Source organism: Cydia amplana, chromosome 22 (assembly GCF_948474715.1).
Source record: "Cydia amplana chromosome 22, ilCydAmpl1.1, whole genome shotgun sequence".
Taxonomy (NCBI): Eukaryota; Metazoa; Arthropoda; class Insecta; order Lepidoptera; family Tortricidae; genus Cydia; species Cydia amplana.
This window is the reverse complement of record NC_086090.1, coordinates 11,613,290-11,628,787: the sequence shown is the minus strand read 5'-3', so window position 1 is coordinate 11,628,787 and position 15,498 is coordinate 11,613,290. Positions and strand designations below refer to the sequence as shown.

The following is a 15,498-nucleotide window of genomic DNA, read 5'->3' as shown; positions in this document are numbered from 1 at the left end:
AAATAAATAGAATACCTCCGCTAAACGTATGTATCGTGTTACCGTGCGTCGGTAACATAGCGAGGTGAGTTTTCACTTCTATCGGCACTCCCGGAGTGCAACCGTTGCACTAAAAATGTAGAAAATAAGGAGTTATTTTTTATTTTATTAGATTATTTTAAAAGAGGAAATTAGAAACGAAACTCCCTTCGATCGTGTTTTAATTTATCGCCACTCGTTTCGAATTTCCTCTTTTTCGCACTTGTATCGAAAATAAAGTAACTATTTTATATAAAATAATGATCATCACGTACCTTTTTAAGGTTCCGTACCCAAAGGGTAAAAAACGGGACCCTATTACTAAGACTTCGCTGTCCGTCCGTCCGTCCGTCCGTCCGTCCGTCCGTCTGTCACCAGGCTGTATCTCATGAACCGTGATAACTAGACAGTTGAAATTTTCACAGATGATGTATTTCTGTTGCCGCTATAACAACAAATACTAAAAACAGAATAAAATAAAGATTTAAGGGGGGCTCCCATACAACAAACACGATTTTTATGCTCTATTTTTTGTTGATGGTGCGGAACCCTCCGTGCGCGAGTCCGACTCGCACTTGGCCGGTTTTTTTTTAATCCCAGGTTTCCTTTTGCGCCCAATGGCGTCTCACTCCGGCAACCCCGTGCTGGCCGTCATAGCGTCCTGGTTGCTGGTGCAAATAACCATAGTGACTGGCTCACTCAACGCTATAGCACAGATCAATTCAGTGTTATTCATGACTAGCTACTTCGCTATTAACTTGGCGTGTTTGGGACTGGATTTAGCCGGTGCGCCTAACTTCAGGTCAGTTTTAATTAGTACCGTCGCCAACAGATATATAGCGGCCAAGGTGTTCACAAATATCTGAACAAAGCCATAGAAAAATATAGTAAGACAAGAGTACTCACTATATCAGTTAGACTATTAATTTCAGTGTCTACATCTAGCATCGAATAGCGGAACTATCGGTACTGCTACTTGACAATAGATGTAGCACCGACCGGAAAGTCTTATCTCAACAGCATAAGTAACAGTATAGTCTTTTTGGTACTAAAACTGATGTATAGAGTGAGCAATCTATGTATTTTTTTCTCTATGACAAAGCCTATGTTATATCAATGCGTGAAAGTGCATGCTGAGATATTTTTGAGCACCTTGGCCGCTCCAATATACTGTCCGCGACTGTACTTCGCTTCGCCATTATCAAAACTGTCCAAAATTAAATCGACATAATATTCCATATCATTATCACAATATTTCACGAGAATCGGATGAGAAAATGCGACTTATAGAAGAGAAAGTATTTTTGCACGCTTGGTGAACTAAAACTAAAACACTTTGACCATTGATAGACTATATACTATTGCGATAAGGTCCACTTTTGGTCAGACTATGTTAGTTCGTTTTTTTTAGCATTAGAAATAAGGTAAACAATCTTGATGTGTCTTTTAATTGAAAAACACATTTTAAAAATAAGTTACGGCAAATATGTAACAATTATGAATCTAATACGATCATTTATAGTCTTCTGCTTTCATAAGTAATAGTTATTGATTTTTAAAAGGTGTTTTTCAATTAAAAGACATGTCAAAATCGTTTACCTTCTTTCAAGTTCTTTCTAATGCTAAAAAAACGAACTATAGCATTCTTTGCATCTAATTATAATGTAACCTCAAATAGATCTGGTTTTCTTTGTTGTATTTTTAAATGCTTAAAATTATTGAATAATTTTACGGTTTAGACTCACTTGTTTTAAGTCACTCGCGCGACATGTTTCGGAGAGCCTAGGTCTCCTTTCTTTTCGAAACATGTCGCGCGAGTGACTTAAAACAAACTATAACAAACACTAACAAACACTTTAAGTACACTTAACACACTAAAAAAAACACACACACACACACAACACACAAGTAAGTGTGTAAGTAGTGTACTAAGTGTAAGTGTAAGTGTGTGTTAACTTTAAGTGTACTTAACTTAACTTTTTTTTTTTTTTAGCATGTCTCACAACAGTTTAAATTCGCTTAAAATTATGTTAACTTTCTTGCAGGCCGTCGTTCAAGCATTTCTCGTGGCACACCTGCCTAGCCGGGCTACTGGGCTGCGCGGGAGTAATGTTCGCTTTACGTCCCGCGCACGCTAGTGGCGCCGCCCTGGCCTGCGCGGCGCTGGTGTTGACGTTACACGCACTGTCGCCTGCCGCGGCGTCGCCTGCTTGGGGCAGTCTTAGTCAAGCCCTTATTTTTCATCAGGTAAAGTGTCCAATGGAAAGCTATTATAACCCCACAGTGATTTTTAACCTTGGTTCTTGGTGGTTGTTGAGATTAAAAATTGCCGCATAAGTGTACAATTGATCGCTAGATGTCTCTTTTCGAAATGCAAACTAGCTAACGGTATGTTTTCTAAAAACAATGGAGTCAAAAAGTTTCCATGGTCAAGTCAGTAACCAAAAATAAAGTGACAGTGATACAGTGAAGTGAAGTATAGTAGTAGTAAAAGTAACAGTGCTTAGTGATAGGAAAGTGAACCTTAAGTGCAGTGTTTAAGTGCCGATTTAGAACAGCCAGGTGCGAACAGTGGTAGGGTTCAATTTGGCATAATTTCTGACACCTCTATGCCTTTGTAAGGGTAAAAATCTAACTTTTGTAAGTTTTTCGTATATGAGGAGTGTCTTTTCAAAAGGTTTTATTTTTTTCTTAGCGGTACTTCTAGAGAGATTCTTGCTCAAGAAAACTTAAGGTCCAATTTAGAAATAGATTCCCAGAAAAAAATAAAGCCTTTTGAAAAGACACTCCTCATATAAGGACCAGAGTTCGGCATTTTTGTAGTAAACCGTAATACTTGCAAGAGTTTTACAGTTCTAATTGATATTTTTTTCGACATTGATGATATTTCATTAAAAAATATATTTTTAAGAGAACTTAGATGCAAAAAATACCGGTTTTTAAGCAATTTGTCAATATTACTTTGACATTGATGATATTTCATTAAAAAATATATTTTTAAGAGAACTTAGATGCAAAAAATACCGGTTTTTAAGCAATTTGTCAATATTACTTTGACATTGATGATATTTCATTAAAAAAATATTTTTTAAGAGAACTTAGATGCAAAAAATCCCGGTTTTTAAGCAATTTGTCAATATTACTTTGACATTGATGATATTTCATTAAAAAAATATTTTTTAAGAGAACTTAGATGCAAAAAATACCGGTTTTTAAGCAATTTGTCAATTTTATTTTGACATTGATAAAGATGGAATATAAATATATTTCGAATTGGAATTTGAATGTAGGTAATAAGAAATACATATATTCTGTTGTCCCAAGGTCCGCAAATACCTGCTCCTGCTGGACCCTCGCCGCGAGCACGTCAAGTTCTGGCGCCCACAGATTCTGTTACTTATCGCCTCGCCGCGCCAGCAAGCACCGCTCATAGACTTCGTTAATGACCAGAAAAAGGTACAGTATGGCAAATACCTGCTTCTGTGATACGTCTAGGTCCCCACAGATGCTCTTTTTGCTAGATACAAAGACAAAAAGGTACAGTCTGGATAAAAAGGTACAGTCTAGATAAAAAGGTACAGTCTAGATAAAAAGGTACAGTCTAGATAAAAAGGTACAGTCTGGCAAATACCTGCTCCTGCTGGACCCTCGCCGCGAGCACGTCAAGTTCTGGCGGCCGCAGATTCTGTTACTTATCGCCTCGCCGCGCCAGCAAGCACCGCTCATAGACTTCGTTAATGACCAGAAAAAGGTACAGTCTGGCAAATACAGGGTGGCCAAATAAGAGGTATACACTTTATTTTTGAAATTTTATTCTATAAAACATAAAAAAATATTAAGTATTCCTTGTTAAATATAATATGTAGGGTCAGCAATTACACATGGAAAATAATGTCAGACAAATGTCCACCTCTAGCAGCATGACAGATGCGAACCCTTTTCATCGCGTTTTTCATCAATTTTTCACACATTTATGGCGTTATCTCAGCGACAGTGTTTCGAATATTTTGTTTTAATTGCTGAAGGTTCGTTGGCCTATGAGCATAGACACGTCCCTTTAGATAGCCCCACAGAAAAAAGTCAGGAGCTGTTAAATCAGGCGATCTTGGGGGCCAGTCAATGTCACTGTTTCTCGAAATTAATCGACCGGGAAACGTTATTTTTAATGTTTCCATTGTTTTTAATGATTAAAACACGTTGTTCCGTCGTAAAACGCTCCATAATAAATTTGCCGTATCTACACAAACTAATTTTCATGCAATAACTGTCATATTTACCGCCAAAATAAAATGGTGGCAAAAAAAAGTTGTATACCTCTAAGTTGGCCACCCTGTACCTGCTCCTGCTGGACCCTCGCCGCGAACACGTCAAGTTCTGGTGCTACGTTTAAGCTGTGAGGTTTAAATTAAAACAAATAATCTCACTTGATAACAATTTATTTATCGCTCAAAACGTCGCAAGCATTCGAGAAGATCGTCGAAGGGTCAAAGTCCGTTAACCGTCTGATTTCTACTCCCGGTTCACGAAAGTAGTCGCTGCCCACACGCTAGTACTTCCCTGGCCCGCTGTGTTGCTGTGAGCGATGAAGGACTGAGGGACGTCAGCCGTGTTCCACCAGGGTCAGCACCAGGTCGTCAGGGTCAGCGCGAGCGTGTCATCGTCGGCCTTCTAGCCGTGCTATTGAACCCTGGAATTATTTTAGCTCGCCTTAGTAATTAACCCACGAAACGGCTCCCTTGACTGTGACCGGCTTGAAGAAGAAGAGCAGAAACGGAAGAGAAAGTACTGCGTGATAGCCGTGAGAATGCCTTGGTGATGTTAAAATGTCACAGTCAGGCGGAGCTTACAAAATGAGCAGTTAAGCATATAGTTTTTAAAAACATACAAATTACAATTTTAATCCTGCTTTTAAATAAGACAGAAAAACATTAACACTAGCATTTAAGATTTGCAAGCGAAACTAAGCACCTATTAAACTACGCTAAGGAAGTTCATAATCAAACAAAGAAAAGATCGTTACAACTTAACGGTAAATAACCGTTGAACACACATTCAAATTTACTACTCCCTAAAGCACTCTTAAATGTTCAACACTTACCCAAAGGGGTTACACTGGCTCTAACTTTCATTACATGTACTAAACGAGTACAGAAACTGAGGCAATTTACTAAGCCCTCATTAAAATATAAAATTGTATGCGCTGCGAGTGCGCGGCTTGCACGGACGCTGCGAGAGAGCGACGTGCGCCTGCGTTGAATCTCAGAAACGAATGAATCGCCGGACGGACCGCGGCGCGGCAGCCAGACAGCGCGGGGGGAAAGCGCGGCAAGGGGCATGGAACCGGTCGGTGGCCCAAGTACTGATTTGCGCGGCGAGTACAGTCAGAAGCGCAAATAACAAGTTGAGATTTTAATTAGAACACACGTAATTACTTTAATCCCTAGATTAGTGTAGGTATCAAGTAAATGTTAGGTAAGTGTTAAAATATCGTACTTGTAAAATAATGTACTTATATTAATGAACGCAGAAATAATTACATACGATTAACCTAGGTTACGTAACATTTATGTTACAGTACCCCGGCGCGCCATGAAGGATTTTATTACCCTTAAGGAATAAAATCCGTGAAGCCTGGTTCCTGTAATTACACTGACATTACATATCTTTCATACTTCACGCTTACATTACCACGTTAGCAATTACCCTATAGGCTTAATCACCACGCTCGATTCCAGAAAAATTATAAGGGTTTCCCGTTGCAAGAACTGGAGACCATACAAGAACCGTTACCTAAAGATGTCAAAGCGCAATGTAATTATCTTCAACAACAAATTTGAAGTGTGATCAACAGACATAATACTAACTAAAAATAATAAGTATAATAACCAACTACTTATTAAGACCCACTAACTTAAGATCCTTAACATGCCAAGTACCAAGATCTTTACCCCCTAAATCCTGCAAAACGTATACCAAAGGTGACTTTTTCCCAATAATCCTAGCCTTTATAAATTTAGGAGCCAGTTTCTTTGTGAATTGCTTGCCCTTGTCACTCAAGAAATAGGCGCGCTTCATAACTATATCGCCCACCGAAAATTCCACAAGTTGACGTCTAAGATTGTAGTGTGACGTACTTCTTTCATGAGCGTGCCACAGTTTCTTTTGCACGTCATCAAAAATAGCGGAAAGGCAACCCAAGTTTTCGGCGTAGATATCGCGTGGTAGGAACAACACCTCGTGTCCGATATCGTTGTCCGTATAATGTGTCCCACAAGGTACTAACTCGCGACCGTACACCAGAAATGATGGTGCATACTTCGTGACCTCGTTGACGGCGCTATTTATGGCAAATTGAACCCTGGGAATAAATACGTCCCAGGATCTATGGTCATCCTCAACAAAGGTGGAAATACAAGTAATAATCGTACGATTGTAACGCTCTACCAAATTGACCTGCGGACTATATTTCGGAGTAAAAAAAACGTTTGGAACATTATAGGATTTGAAAAAATTATCCATAACCTTCCCCGCAAATTGTGGTCCATTGTCCATTAGGACCGTTTGTGGTATCCCGTGCACTAGAAAAACAGAATCCTCTAAGTTTTGTACAATCACCTCCGCAGTAGCCTGTTTAAGCGGGAAAATCAAACAATATTTCGAAAAACAACACGTGACAACTAGAATGTAGTTATTTCTTTTCCTCGTAGTTGGCAACGGGCCCATCAAGTCAATAGAGATCATCTGGAATGGTCGTGAGCACTGTTTTGGCCTACCCATCACCCCTAAAGTTTGGTGGTTCTGAGCCTTATATGCCAGACATTTGTCGCACGATCCAACAAACTGAACAACGTCCTGATACATACGAGGCCAATAGTAACGTAAACAAAGTCTACGGTAAGTTTTAAAAATGCCCATGTGCCCTGCTGAAGGTTCGGAATGATTATCGGAAACGGTTGATTGACGTAACTCCATAGGAACAACCAACTTCCATGAAAATTCTGACGTAAGATTATGCTTATTTTTGGACAAGCGGTATAAGGAATTGTCCTTAATCATGAAATTTGGAAAATCAATTGGGTTATGAAGGCAACCGTTGAAAATATTAGTGTACCAAGTATCTCTGGAGGTCAGATGAGAATTTGAAGTACTAATAGCACCAACAGACGCACGAGATAACGCATCCGGAATGACGTTATCCACTCCCCTACGGTGTTTGAGAACAAAGTTAAATGCTGAGAGACGAACACCCCAACGAGCCAATCTTCCGGTGGGATTGTTAATAGACAGGAACCATTTAAGTGCACTGTGATCAGTGTAGACCGTGAAAGGCTGTCCATTTTCCACGTAGCAACGCCAATACTCCAACGCAGTCACTACAGCTAAAGCCTCGCGTTCGGTTATACTGTAGTTCTTTTCAGCAGCGGTCAAGGCCTTCGACATGTACGCGATCGGGTGCTCCTTACCATCGATAGTCTGGGTCAACATGGCACCTAACCCGTAATTGCTGGCATCACAGTGTACCTCAAACGGCTTAGAATAATCCGGACAGCAAAGCACCGGAGCAGAAACAAGTCGCTCCTTAAGTTCCCTGAATGCAGAGTCTGCCTCCGAGGTCCATTCAAACGGCGGAGAGCCCTTCTTTGAAGAAGTAAGCTTGTTTAAAGGACCAGCAATTGTACTGAAATTAGGTACAAAACGCCTGTACCACGTAGCAGTCCCTAGAAACTTCTTGACCTCCTTGCGACAAGTTGGAGTAGGATAATTTAAAATAGCCTCGACTTTTTCCGGATCCGTTCGTAAGCCAGAGCCATCAACCACATAACCGAGATATCTAAGCTGGCTGTTAAAGAAACGACACTTTTCTAAGTTAACCGTTAAGTTAGCTCTCTTTAACTTATCCAAAACGCGTAAGAGTAATGTTACGTGACTATTGAAATCCTCGGAAACCACTATTATGTCGTCCATGTAGGCGAATACTTTAAGACCGAACTCTGAGAATAACAGGTCCACTAATCTTTGTTGAGTAGCAGGAGCGTTAGTCAGGCCGAACGCAGTTCGCTTAAAGTGAAAGGTACCCCTACCAGGAACATAAAATGCCGTCTTGTTCCTATCCTCCGGAGCTATCTCAATTTGCCAGAACGCTTTGGACAAGTCAATACAAGAAAGATAACGAGCATCCCTAAGGTTATCCAGAATTTCGGAAATATAGGGCAAGTTATAAGCGTCACGCTTTGTCACCGAATTAAGCTTACGGCTATCGAGACAAAATCTAGGTTGTCCGTTCTTCTTGGTGACGATCAATACAGGCGAAGACCAAGCGCTCTCGCAAGGCTCAATTACATCAAGAGAAAGCATCTCGTCCACCTGCTCAACTAAAATGCGTTGCTTTTCAGGAGATAACCGGTAGTAGCGCTGACGAATTGGACTCGTATCGCCAGTATCAATGTGGTGTGTAATTAAATTCGTTACGCCTAAACCTTTACTACGAAAAGAAATATCCTCAAACTGTTTTACTACATTGTCCGCCAATAGTCTCTGTGAGTCATCCAAATTGTCGTATCCCTGAATGAAGGTTTCACGATCAGGTTTGGTGACACTCCAAACCGACGAAGCACCATCATTCACGATGATAGCACAAAGTTGCTTGGGTACTATATCAAAAGCACGCCAAAAATCCCAACCTAAAATGAAGTTATTCACAACAGCCGGCACGATAAAAGCCTTCACAACATGAAACTGGTTATTAAAGTTAATAGGTAACTCTATGTAACCCTCACATCTATAAACGCTACCACCCGCTGCAGTAATCGAAGAACAGCTTCCGCTCATTATCTTAAACCCATTGTCAACGAGTACTGAATGAGCACCGTTGCCAAAGATTGTTACCGCAGAGCCAGAGTCCAACAACCCTGACAAAGTTAAATTACCGACTTGCACTGAGACGTAAGGCCTGTCATCATCCTCTAAATTTTGCCTCAGAATTGTGTCAACCCTATATGACCTAAAGAAAAGATTAACTGTACGCAACCAATCCTGCCAGTCCTCCTTATCAAATTTAGGTGTAGCACAACTATCGACACAATTCTGCTCTATCCGTTTTTTGGATCTGAGTTCTTATTTTTAATGCAATCAGGACAATCAGGAGATTTTACGCCCTTACGACCGCAAACAAAACAAACAATGACACCCTTATTCACTGTACATTGTCTCAAATTATGAGTATTCACCCGGCATCTCGGACAATAACGTGCCTTCGGCTCGGATTTAGTGACCGCAGCTACATAACTAGGAGTATTATTTGCTTTGCCATTAGTACTACCGCTATAGTTGCTATTACTCTGAGCATGCGATTTATTATAGTTTTGATTAAACTGTTTATACTTATAATTATAATTATTGTAATTGTTCCCATATGAATTAGTAGCAGAATTATTCTTATTTTTAGAAGAACCGCCAGAGTAGGCGAACTCTGGGGCCAGAGTATCAGAAGACGCACGTGGGGGTTCTTTGAACTGAGAAAGGCGTGACTGAATGTTCTCATAGTTCCTACATAAATTTTTGAGCTCCTCAATAGTCTTAATTTCAGAAACGGAAGATAAAGTGCTCGCGTAACAAGGCCGTATATTGTGCAATAAAATTTCCAACCTCTCATTCTCAGGCAAAGGCTTAGTTAAACGAGAGAAAAGACCAGACATGATCGCTAGGTAAATCACTATATTTTCCGTTTTCCCCTGTGTACGTGCCCTGATTTCATTGATCAGCTTGAAATCATAGCCAGCATGACAAAAATCCTGCCTCAAAAGTACAACTAGGTCATCCCAACTTGTTACCTTTTCCCTAACGCTACGAAACCAATGAAGCGCATTGCCTGTAAAAATTTCAGTAGCATTATGAAGAATCTTGCTACTCGAAATGTTCCTTGCCGCACAAAACTCGGATACGCGCTGAATGAATGCCCGCACAGAGGTCTGACCGTCATATCTTAACTTTGAGAACTTATTCGCGTCGTTACCCTCACACGTCACCGAGACATTAAGAGGCGCCGTTAAAGTGACAGGAGAAGCCTGCACACCAGTGCTAGTGGAAGCCAATGGATCAACCACGTCCCTAAGGGAACTGGCGCGGTCCGAGAATTGCCTAAATAAGCTGACACATTGATCATAAGCCTCTTTCTCTACCTCCTCGACACAAGTCACGCGATTAAGCCGATGATAGACGTGATTGATCAAATTCTGTGCTCGGAGCAAGGAACTTCTATTGAGAGGTTTGGAATCAAGCAATGTATTGACCTTCTCCAAAACAGAAGCCACCCCGTCTATATCCTCCTTCGCGTCAAACGGGCTAACAAGTATGTCCTCGGATGGAAAAACGGGACCACATTTGGCTATCTGCTTACGCAAGTCTTGGACTGAAGCAGCTGGAGTCTCACCCCGTATAGCCACTTCGTACTCTAATTCACTTTTTTGAAGAGACATAAATTTTATGGAATAAGCCATTACGAACTATTATTAAATAAACTTTGGCTAAATGTTGAACAATATTTAAAATAAAATCAAAATACTCCGCCTGTCACAATATAAAATGATAAAGCTACTAACGTTCTGGTTGAAAGTGTAAAAAAAACGGAAAGATGAAGAAAAGAAACAAAGCACAGACACAAAAATAAAAATACACAGAAAAAAGCGTTTAAATTGCAACTAATGCGTACGAAACCGAGTATTACCGAAATTGAGCCGTAAAAATAAAATTCCAAAATGTAGCAGACTGTACTAGCGGACAAAATTACAAATTACAGCCGTTAGACAACCGTTGCAAAATTATATATGAATATATTAAATTTAAATTACAAAAATACGTCCGACTGTACCCTGAGAAAAACCTAAAGTTAGTTACACAATTAAAAAGAACAGTTACGTACACTTTAGTTGCTGGCAACCAAAAAAAACTTAAAAAACGTTTCACAAAAAAATAAAAACGTAAAAAGAAACAAACACCAAGCACATGTACCACAACTACTTACCCGGGAGTAAAATCAGACTTTCAAAAAAAAAAACACGTAAGGGCGCCACTGCTACGTTTAAGCTGTGAGGTTTAAATTAAAACAAATAATCTCACTTGATAACAATTTATTTATCGCTCAAAACGTCGCAAGCATTCGAGAAGATCGTCGAAGGGTCAAAGTCCGTTAACCGTCTGATTTCTACTCCCGGTTCACGAAAGTAGTCGCTGCCCACACGCTAGTACTTCCCTGGCCCGCTGTGTTGCTGTGAGCGATGAAGGACTGAGGGACGTCAGCCGTGTTCCACCAGGGTCAGCACCAGGTCGTCAGGGTCAGCGCGAGCGTGTCATCGTCGGCCTTCTAGCCGTGCTATTGAACCCTGGAATTATTTTAGCTCGCCTTAGTAATTAACCCACGAAACGGCTCCCTTGACTGTGACCGGCTTGAAGAAGAAGAGCAGAAACGGAAGAGAAAGTACTGCGTGATAGCCGTGAGAATGCCTTGGTGATGTTAAAATGTCACAGTCAGGCGGAGCTTACAAAATGAGCAGTTAAGCATATAGTTTTTAAAAACATACAAATTACAATTTTAATCCTGCTTTTAAATAAGACAGAAAAACATTAACACTAGCATTTAAGATTTGCAAGCGAAACTAAGCACCTATTAAACTACGCTAAGGAAGTTCATAATCAAACAAAGAAAAGATCGTTACAACTTAACGGTAAATAACCGTTGAACACACATTCAAATTTACTACTCCCTAAAGCACTCTTAAATGTTCAACACTTACCCAAAGGGGTTACACTGGCTCTAACTTTCATTACATGTACTAAACGAGTACAGAAACTGAGGCAATTTACTAAGCCCTCATTAAAATATAAAATTGTATGCGCTGCGAGTGCGCGGCTTGCACGGACGCTGCGAGAGAGCGACGTGCGCCTGCGTTGAATCTCAGAAACGAATGAATCGCCGGACGGACCGCGGCGCGGCAGCCAGACAGCGCGGGGGGAAAGCGCGGCAAGGGGCATGGAACCGGTCGGTGGCCCAAGTACTGATTTGCGCGGCGAGTACAGTCAGAAGCGCAAATAACAAGTTGAGATTTTAATTAGAACACACGTAATTACTTTAATCCCTAGATTAGTGTAGGTATCAAGTAAATGTTAGGTAAGTGTTAAAATATCGTACTTGTAAAATAATGTACTTATATTAATGAACGCAGAAATAATTACATACGATTAACCTAGGTTACGTAACATTTATGTTACACTGGCGGCCGCAGATTCTGTTACTTATCGCCTCGCCGCGCCAGCAAGCACCGCTCATAGACTTCGTTAATGACCAGAAAAAGGTACAGTATGGCAAATACCTGCTTCTGTGATACGTCTAGGTCCCCACAGATGCTCTTTTTGCTAGATACAAAGACAAAAAGGTACAGTCTGGATAAAAAAAGGTACAGTCTAGATAAAAAGGTACAGTCTAGATAAAAAGGTACAGTCTAGATAAAAAGGTACAGTCTGGCAAATACCTGCTCCTGCTGGACCCTCGCCGCGAACACGTCAAGTTCTGGCGGCCGCAGATTCTGTTACTTATCGCCTCGCCGCGCCAGCAAGCACCGCTCATAGACTTCGTTAATGACCAGAAAAAGGTACAGTCTGGCAAATACCTGCTTCTGTGATACGTCTAGGTCCCCACAGATGCTCTTTTTGCTAGATACAAAGACAAAAAGGTACAGTCTTGATAAAAAAAAGGTACAGTCTAGATAAAAAGGTACAGTCTAGATAAAAAGGTACAGTCTAGATAAAAAGGTACAGTCTAGATAAAAAGGTACAGTCTAGATAAAAAGGTACAGTCTGGCAAATACCTGCTCCTGCTGGACCCTCGCCGCGAACACGTCAAGTTCTGGCGGCCGCAGATTCTGTTACTTATCGCCTCGCCGCGCCAGCAAGCACCGCTCATAGACTTCTTTAATGACCAGAAAAAGGTACAGTATGGCAAATATCTGCTTCTGTGATACGTCTAGGTCCCCACAGATCTTTTTGCTAGATACAAAGACTAAAAGGTACAGTCTGGATAAAAAAAGGTACAGTCTAGATAAAAAGGTACAGTCTAGATAAAAAGGTACAGTCTAGATAAAAAGGTACAGTCTAGATAAAAAGGTACAGTCTAGATAAAAAGGTACAGTCTGGCAAATACCTGCTCCTGCTGGACCCTCGCCGCGAACACGTCAAGTTCTGGCGGCCGCAGATTCTGTTACTTATCGCCTCGCCGCGCCAGCAAGCACCGCTCATAGACTTCGTTAATGACCAGAAAAAGGTACAGTATGGCAAATATCTGCTTCTGTGATACGTCTAGGTCCCCACAGATCTTTTTGCTAGATACAAAGACTAAAAGGTACAGTCTGGATAAAAAAAGGTACAGTCTAGATAAAAAGGTACAGTCTAGATAAAAAGGTACAGTCTAGATAAAAAGGTACAGTCTAGATAAAAAGGTACAGTCTAGATAAAAAGGTACAGTCTGGCAAATACCTGCTCCTGCTGGACCCTCGCCGCGAACACGTCAAGTTCTGGCGGCCGCAGATTCTGTTACTTATCGCCTCGCCGCGCCAGCAAGCACCGCTCATAGACTTCGTTAATGACCAGAAAAAGGTACAGTATGGCAAATATCTGCTTCTGTGATACGTCTAGGTCCCCACAGATCTTTTTGCTAGATACAAAGACTAAAAGGTACAGTCTGGATAAAAAAAGGTACAGTCTAGATAAAAAGGTACAGTCTAGATAAAAAGGTACAGTCTAGATAAAAAGGTACAGTCTAGATAAAAAGGTACAGTCTAGATAAAAAGGTACAGTCTAGATAAAAAGGTACAGTCTAGATAAAAAGGTACAGTCTAGATAAAAAGGTACAGTCTGGCAAATACCTGCTCCTGCTGGACCCTCGCCGCGAACACGTCAAGTTCTGGCGGCCGCAGATGCTGCTGCTCATCGCCTCGCCGCGCCAGCAAGGGAGCGTTCAAGTATTACGTAACGCATTTGGGGGGAGGGGGGGGGTCTTGTAAAACGTTACGATGCGTTACAGGGGCGGGAGGGGGGGTTTGAACTACGCGTTACGTAACATTGATTTTTAACCCTTCAGCCGGCCTAGCCAAAGTGACAATCGCTATCGCTCCGTAGCGATCGAAACGCAACTGTGACTGTCGCACTAATATAGAAGAGTGACAGAGAGACGCAAAGCGTTTCGTTGTCGAAGCGATAGCGATTGTCACCTTGGCTAGGCCGGCTGGCACTTTACGCCACATAATTGTGGCCTTTAGTTAAAAAAATGGTCACTTGGTGGTTACGTAACGTTTTACTAGGGGGAGGGGGGGTACAGAAAAACGTTACGGCGCGTTACATGGGGGGGGAGGGGGGGTCAAAAATGTCCAAAAATTGCGTTACGTAATACTTGAACGCTCCCCAAGCACCGCTCATAGACTTCGTTAATGACCAGAAAAAGGTACAGTTTGACAACTAATATCTGCTCCTGTAGGTCCTCACAGGCAATCTTTTCGAGCGATGGCGCTATAACCTTTGGCCTACGGTCGGGTAGATGGCGTTAATTTCAACATTAACACATATCAGTGAAATAATAACGGTAAAGATCGGTTTTCCTAGGATAGCGGTGCCGTCATATAGCGGCCGTCTCCATACTATAGTTCGTTTTTTTTAGCATTAGAAAGAACTTGAAAGAAGGTAACCGATCTTGACATGTCTTTTAATTGAACGCTTTTTAAAAATCAGTAACTATTACTTATGAAAGCAGAAGAATATAAATGATCGTATTAGATTCATAATTGTTACATTAAATTATTTTTAAAATGTGTTTTTCAATTAAAAGACACATCAAGATTGTTTACCTTATTTCTAATGCTAAAAAAATCGAACTATAAATAATACGGCTAAATATGGATGTCGTAGTATTTGTATGGAGACGGCCGCTATATGACGGCACCGCTATCCTAGGAAACCAGAGCATAAAAGTCAAATGAAGTTTTAACAGTTTTAATCTTTTGTCAAAAGATGGCAGTAAATTTACTATGACTACAAAATTTACTATGACATGACCCCTCTATACTATCTATTCTCTTTGGCCTTACTACAATGCAGGGATGTTGCGAATATCCGCATCCGCAACCGCGGAACTTCCGCATTATTTTCAACATCCGCATCCGCATAAAATCGATGCGGATTTAATGCGGATGCGGATGTGGAACAGGTCGGTACAAGAACGTCTTAGCATCGGCGTAAGTGCTAGACTGCTAGGTAATTTAGTCATTAACCAAAAAACCTATTAGAAATGAGCAGTCAAGCGTGAGTGGGACTTAATTTACGGAACCCTTGGAACGCGACTCCCGACTCGCACTTGGCCGGTTTTTCGAAATAAAAATTACTAAAATGTAATATTTGACGTTTTTTATGGTACTATCTTGACATCCGCATCCGCATCCG

General features: G+C 41.0%; 1 protein-coding gene across 1 annotated transcript in view; it reads left to right on the top strand.

The window, feature by feature from the left end:
* Nucleotides 1-15,498, top strand: part of LOC134658350 (solute carrier family 12 member 9) — a 46,165-nt gene that overhangs the window by 15,285 nt on the left and 15,382 nt on the right. The window contains exons 10-12 of the mRNA XM_063513979.1: nt 619-820; nt 2,064-2,265; nt 3,343-3,474. Of these exons, the coding sequence (XP_063370049.1) occupies nt 619-820; nt 2,064-2,265; nt 3,343-3,474 (536 nt within the window). The remainder of the gene's footprint in view (nt 1-618; nt 821-2,063; nt 2,266-3,342; nt 3,475-15,498) is intronic.